Source organism: Triticum urartu, chromosome 6A (genome assembly GCF_056163025.1).
Source record: "Triticum urartu cultivar PI428250 chromosome 6A, HENAU_Tu73, whole genome shotgun sequence".
NCBI lineage: Eukaryota > Viridiplantae > Streptophyta > Magnoliopsida > Poales > Poaceae > Triticum > Triticum urartu.
The window spans coordinates 421871501-421879109 of NC_141878.1; the positions used below are offsets into that span (position 1 = coordinate 421871501).

The 7609-nt window shown below is 46.7% G+C and overlaps 1 protein-coding gene across 1 annotated transcript; it reads left to right on the forward strand.

Moving 5' to 3' along the window:
* Nucleotides 1-2926: 2926 nt before the first annotated feature.
* LOC147965502 (uncharacterized) lies at nucleotides 2927-3628 on the forward strand. The gene has a single exon (XM_087530488.1). The coding sequence runs from the start codon at nucleotides 2927-2929 to the stop codon at nucleotides 3626-3628; it is 702 nt and encodes a 233-aa protein (XP_087386614.1).
* Nucleotides 3629-7609: the final 3981 nt, after the last annotated feature.

Consider the following 7609-nt stretch of genomic DNA (forward strand, 5'->3'; position numbering starts at 1 on the left):
GTGGAAACATGTAGTGCTCAGCTAACATATAAGCAGTTCACATATTGTAACCATGTAAACACAAATTTCCCACTGAATAATAATTGAAGTGGTTCAGATCACAAAAGTGCTTGTTACAAAACACATCAAAAAAGATGAAGCATTCAACACGCAAAAGTACTTATTACAAATCAACCTCATAACCTTAGCCAATCACGTCAAACGTGATTCTAACCGTACGATCCTCGAGTTCAAAGAAGTTGAGGACAACAACTTGCTCAGACTTCAGGCCACTATCAATGAAAAATTCCTTCCACCCTTTGTGTAGACACAGCCGCCCGTCAACGCCTACAATGTACTTGGATGGTTGAAGGTATCCATTACCAAGAATAAATTGAAGAATTCCTTTCTTCTTGAGCCGGACATACCTAACAGCTCGTTTAGGAATTTTCTGTAAAAAATAATAAAACTGTTTGAGAACGAAACTAGCAGTACAATTCTCATACTGTGCACAGAGATAGATGAAGTGCACAACAATCCAATGAGTAGTACATATAAAACACATTTCAATATGCAGTATGGAACTTGCAAATATGCAGTACGCTTCGAACTATCATGCAGTACTATAGACTAGCTACATGTAGTACACACCAAAAAAATTGGGAAAAAATGTGGAAATATGTAGTGCTCAGCTAATATATAAGAAGTTCACATATTGTAACCATGTAAACTAAAACATAAGCTACATGCACACAAGCATAAAAATAAAAACAAGAAATAAGAACACATTGCAGTACACTTCAAAAAACAAAGAAAAAAGTGTGTTCCTAAAATACTGCAAGTTCAGAATGCAATGGAATTATACAAAAAAACACAAAGAAAAAAATCATATCTAACGAATCATACCATCTTGTAGTGAGTCTCCACATCTGTTGGCGTAAGATGATGGACAAAAGGACTCGTGCAGCCAAGGCCATGCCGAATCAACGCAGAATAGAACGCAGAAACGTTGATCTGGCCCATATCCAATCCTTCCGTGAATACTGTACCATATGCAAGCTGCTTGGCTCGCCCAGTTCGGCACAACACCTTCCGACCACGACGAGCACGACGGGCCTGCGAGCAAGCTGAACAATTGCAGTGCGTCGGCACACCACAATCATGGCCGCAGCAGAAGAGATACGCACAGGGGCCTGGAGCCATCGCAACAAAAATCTATAAAAGCAAAAAAAATAGGCTGGAGAAAGGAGAGAACTTGCGGCTAGCACAGAAATGAAATGCAAAGGAAGGGTATAAGTTAGCCTTCATTTATACAAGAGGAATGCAAAAAGGTCAAAACTGAAAATTAAAGGGGACTTAATGGAAATTATGTTCCCAAGAATAAAGGACAATCAATAAAGGCTTATGTTACCAAAGAAAAAGGAACGAAAAAAGAAGGTGTACTTTGACTGTAGCAATTCCCATGAACAAAACTGCAGATCATTAAAAAATAATACTCTGAAAAATTATAATCCACACACCATTTTATGTGTGCAGTTCTCCAAATTCGTACCAGGAAGTTCACTATATGTGTGGATGAAGTGCAGTACATGATAAAAAAAGCAAAAGAGAAGCACTTTCGCAGCATTGGCATAGCCAGTCACAACTTTTTGGCAAAAGGAGGATGCACGCAGTGCAAAATGTGTACACCTGCAGCACAGAACTATGACTAATGCAGTGCGCATAGGAGCACAAAAGCAGTGCACACCCGTACACTAAGAAAAAAGGATACGAAAGAGGAAAAACAATAAAGAAAAATGATACCAATGCAGTGCAAAAATGTAGCCCAGAAAATGTGCAGTACGGTATGCGTGCACATGCAGTACTGAAACTAAATCAATGCAGTGCACGCATGATTTACTAAAAAAAGCAGTGCACGCCCCAACGTTGAAAAAGTAACAAAGGAAAAAAATTGACCACCCAGGTGCTACCGGCCCCAGCCAGTCTCGTAATAGGTCTGCACCCACAGAAGGGGAGTCGTTCTGAGCCACAGTGAATGGGGCCGGTTGCACATGGGCCCACAGGTCATAGAGGATATAGCTAAGAGCGCCGTGTATAAGCGCCCAGATAAGTATACGGAGGAGTTCGACCAGTATGCCTCGCCAGCGCTTATAAACAGGTCGGGCGCGCCTTCCGCGGGCGAGGTGGGACTAAACATTAGGATGCACACACAGCGAAACGGGAACCAAGCCGTGCTCACAGGCCGACTTGGACCCAAGTACGTCTCTAAACTAGCCGAACACAGGCCCAACAAGGCCGACTAAGAAAAAACAATAAGTTTTAAAAAAATGGGGGGCCCACCCCCCCTTTCCCTACCCGTCCCGTACCAGCGATTGCAGTAGGTACAAGCAAATACAAGATGCAGTCCGTAGCTGTAAACAATCAAGTGCATTACGCTACACGATGCAGTGAGGTATGGCAATCCAGTTCCTGATTACCCCTACACGAATAAATAAACTCAAAAAACAGTGAAGTACGCACATGTATACACAAGTGCAGTACTGAATTCTAGAAGATGCAGTGCAGGACTATATACTAATGCAGTTCATTATCGCACAGGATGCATGTATAAAACATAACAAAATGCCCGTTCGCATAGAAAAAAATGGTGGTTAAAAAAATGTGCTGATCAAAAATAAAACAAACCCACCTTAAAAAAACCACACATTCCCATACAACCACCCGATCGGAGAAGTTCCATCGCCACAAGCCCACGATCACAGATGCAAAAACCAACCCACGATCCGCACAACCGCATCATCAGCGCGATCGTGCAGTTCATCCGACGAGGCCATCCCACCCCGCGCCCTCCCCTTAAATTCAGACCCCTGCCAAAGGCCTTCTCATCCACAAACAACACAAGTATCCATTGCGCTCCCACCAAAAGCACCAAGCCCTGCCACCAGCGATGACGTTCACCGACGAGTACAAGGGCGACAACGCCGTGGAGGCACACGGCAACACCAAGTTGCACGTCATCCACACCAACGACAGGAAGCAGATGGCGATCACCCTCGCACAGTACAAGCGCCACATCAGCCTCCAGCGCCACAAGATCGTCGACATTGATCTCGAGTACGACAATGACCCTGAAGCGACGCAGAAACCCGCCCTCTGCCAGCTCTCCATCGGCAAGAATCACCCGGTGCTGCTCTTCCAAATGAGCGACAGTGAAAGGTGCACCGTCTTCGACAACTTCCTCGCTGACCCCGGGTACACCTTTGCAGGCTTCTCCATCGACGGCGACAAAACCAGGCTGGAGCGCGTCAAACTGGAGGTCGCCAACTTCGTCGACATCCAGAAGGAGTGGAGGGTGCCCGAGGCAACCAAGCCGTTGGACTCCCTCGGAGATGTCTCCGGCGTGCTCATCGACGACTACTACAACAACATGAAGAAGAAGATCACTAACGACGAGCACCAGCGCTGGGCCATCCTGCCTCTGTCCAGGAGGCACATCGAGTACGCGGCAAAGGACGCCTACGCAGCGTATGAGATATGGAACCGCATCACCCTCACCCAGGACGGCCTTCGCCGTGCAAAGATGGAGAAGGAGGAGCCCCCCAAGAAGCACGCCAGGAGCAGCTGGGGATGGGGAGAGCCTGACTGGTGAAGAAGAAGATGGTGCCGGCCAGGAGCCAACAATGCCAGCGTTCTTTTAGAATTATCATCAAATTTGCTTTCTGTTGTTTGCTTATGTATCGTTAGTTTGCTTGTGTGCTGAACCTAGTTTGCTTGCCATGCACAATCGCTTTGTAATGATGAACTCTGATTATGTTAGTTTGCTTTTTGTTCAACTTAGCTTGCTGGTGATGAAATTGTCGTACATAATGCAAACAGGACGCATGAAGTGCAAGTTGCGCACGAATGCAGTACAGAATTTGTCGAATGAAGTCTTAACATACCTAACAAAGCAGTGCACGAACATAAATTTGAAAAAAGGAATACATAAGAGCAAAAAAAATAGAAAAATGCAAAAACACGTAAAATAATTCAATACAGTCCGGAAGTACACGAAATACAGCACAGAACCATAATGAGTGAAGTACAGGTATGATTTACTAAGCAGTGCACTCCCATACATTGGGAAAAAGATTACATAATAGCAAAAAGACGGAAGCAAAACAAATGGCAACTATACATGCAGTACGCAATGCGTACACATGCAGTACGGAACCCTGATCAATGCAGTGCACACTCCAACATTGAAAAAAAACACATAGGGCAGAAAAAAATTCAATACAGTCCGTTGTGTTGTTCTTTGTTTCATGTATGCAAGATTTTGATAATGTCCGTTGCTTGTGATCAATTGCTTTCGCAGAAATTAGTTTGCATTAGAACAAGTATCTACACAACTTTGAAAAATTTAATGAGTGACACCAAAACATACTATGCACATACAAAACATAACAGTCCACAAAAAATAGTAATTATATAGAAATAAAAATTAATATTGATATATCCGTATACCTTTCTAAACAAACGTGAATACAGTTCACAGAACGAACATAAGGCAGTTCAACAAGTGTATGCGTGAATTGCAGTACATGCATTAATGAAGAACGACAAGGGCCCCAACACACACACTTGCTACACGAAGTGCAGTACTCAACATTGGTGTAAGCAGTACAAATGACAAGAAATGAAGAACGACAAGGGCCCCATCAAAGGGGACGCGCGCAAAAACCCACCCGGACCCCACACACCCTAAGATAGACAGGGGGGCGACGGGGTATGACGGACTCGCCTACGCATGCGGCGCCGCGGCAAGCCGCGTCGCCGCCTGCTTCGCCTCGTTCCAGGCTCGGCCTCGCAGGGGGATGTGGAGGGGGGTCACGACCCCCCCTCCCCACCCCCTGCTCAGCCTCGCGCTAACGCACGCAGTGCGCTTGGTTGACAGGCGCAGTGCGGACATTCTGTTTTTCCCATCAAAGGGGACGCACGCAAAAACCCACCCGGATCCCACACACCCTAAGATAGACAGGGGCGACGGGGTATGACGGACTCGCCTACGCATGCGGCGCCGCGGCAAGCTGCATCGCCGCCTGCTCCGGCTAGTTCCAGGCTCGGCCTCGTAGGGGGATGTGGAGGGGGGTCACGATCCCCCCTCCCCACCCCATGCTCGGCCTCACGCTAACGCACGCAGTGCGCTTGGTTGACAGGCGCAGTGCGGACATTCTGTTTTTCCCATCAAAGGGGACGCGCGCAAAAACCCACCCGGACCCCACACACCCTAAGATAGACAGGGGGTGACGGGGTATGACGGACTCGCCTACGCATGCGGTGCCGCGGCAAGCCGCGTCGCCGCCTGCTCCGGCTCATTCCAGGCTCGGCCTCGCAGGGGGATGTGGAGGGAGGGTCACGACCCCCCCTCCCCACCCCCTGCTCGGCCTCGCGCTAACGCACGCAGTGCGCTTGGTTGACAGGCGCAGTGCGGACATTCTGTTTTTCCCATCAAAGGGGATGCGCGCAAAAACCCACCCGGACCCCACACACCCTAAGATAGACAGGGGGGCGACGGGGTATGACGGACTCGCCTACGGATGCGGCGCCGCGGCAAGCCGCGTCGCCGCCTGCTTTGGCTCGTTCCAGGCTCGGCCTCGCAGGGGGATGTGGAGGGGGGTCCACTCCCTGCTCGGCCTCGCGCTAACGCACGCAGTGCGCTTGGTTGACAGGCGCAGTGCGGACATTCTGTTTTTCCCATCAAAGGGAACACGCGCAAAAACCCACCCGGACCCCACACACCCTAAGATAGACAGGGGGCGACAGGGTATGACGGACTCGCCTATGCATGCGGCGCCGCGGCAAGCCATGTCGCCGCCTGCTCCGGCTCGTTCCAGGCTCGGCCTCGCAGGGGGATGTGGAGGGGGGGTCACGACCCCCCCTCCCCACCCCCTGCTCGGCCTCGTGCTAACGCACGCAGTGCGTACAAGAACAATACAAAAAATATATAGACAGCTAAAAAAATTGGGGGGGCCCAACCCCCCCCCCCATGTACCTTAATGTACAAACAAATAAAAAAAACCAACTACAAAACGCAACTATAGGCTAAAAGCAATGCGTTTTTTGTTTTGGCAAAAAAAGTAGTTCGGTGTCATAAAGCAATGTAGCTTCGGCATGCACACACGTGCAGCACTTTGCTTGAATGCCAAAAAAATCCAGTTCTCTTATATTGGACAAAGAAGTTCGGCATCAAATGCGATACAGTTTATCGAACACATATCATACATATAAAGCGTGACAAAAATGCCAGTTCGCATAGACTGTGGTCGTCAACAAAAAATAAAATTATACACTTATATATATTGTATTAGTTATTGATATAAAATACACATACATATACAAAATCATCCACATGCACTGCTGCATAAACGAACAAGAAGAAACACAACGACAAAAAAAAGTCTTTTTCATACATTGTCTACCTTAGTCAGCACACACAAACACAACATCAAAACCTAGCTATTGTCCACGCACAGCCTTTTGCACCCAGTAGAAAAACAGTGCCCCAAATGACTGTTACTGCGTCTGCGATTGCGACAGGGAAGTGAGCCCGAGGTCCGCAATCAGTTCACGTAACTCAAGCGGCATGTATTCATAACACAACATGTTCAAAGGATTGAACAGCAGCTGGAACATGTACTCCGCCTTCCAATCTTCAGCAGCAGGCTGAAAAAAAGAAAACAAATGCAAACAAGTGATTAAAAAAAGGTTGTCATAAAGAACAAAAAAGTAAAAAGAAAACAGAGAAGCTGTTACGTCGGATTTCAAAATTTTCTCAACTAGACGTTGGCCGTCATACAACTGTGTCATCCTCAGAACATAGATTCCGCACTCATTTGCTCCCTGCGCTGGCACGACCGGGTAAGATGGCTTCTCTGCCAATTTAACCCAGTCAGGAAGGTTCCTCGATTTATACATTTTTTCACCATAAATCGCCTTCAGCAGCTGAGTCATCCTCCTCATCTGGCAAAAAAAAGAAGCACAAGGTAAGAATAACACACATCACGGATCAAAAAGTTGATATTCAAACGAACCCAAAAAAAAGTTGTTCTCACACATCTAAAACAATCCCTCTTTTAAGTGCACGTGTGAGAAAAATGCAGTTCTGTCGCGCATATGTTGAAGTTCACTACATAAACAATTGCAGTTTATAAAAAAATACAGTGGGAGAAACACAAAGAGAGCTTTACGCTTGGCAAAGAAAAAATAACATACCACTTCAGTGCAATCTGCGTGGTAGTCAGTCCTGCGCCACCTTGTCGTGACATCAGGATGGCCGGTGTACTTCCTACTGTCATGGATATCAAGGGTCTGGCGATGCTGGTTCATCGTGTATAAGGAATAATGACCATCCTTGTATCGCGGCATCATAATCTGTTCGCATAAAAAAAATGTAATCAAAAGTTCTTTCGACACGTACCACCAGGACCACTATTCCAAAAATAACTATAAAAAGAAATGCAACAAACCAGGAAAAATAAATGGCAAAAAACAATGAATTTACCAGTTTTGCATCCAACAGGTTTGCCCCGTCGTTCACAAAAAAATTGAACTCCTTAACTGCATCTTCTAAAACAAACGAGCTATGCAC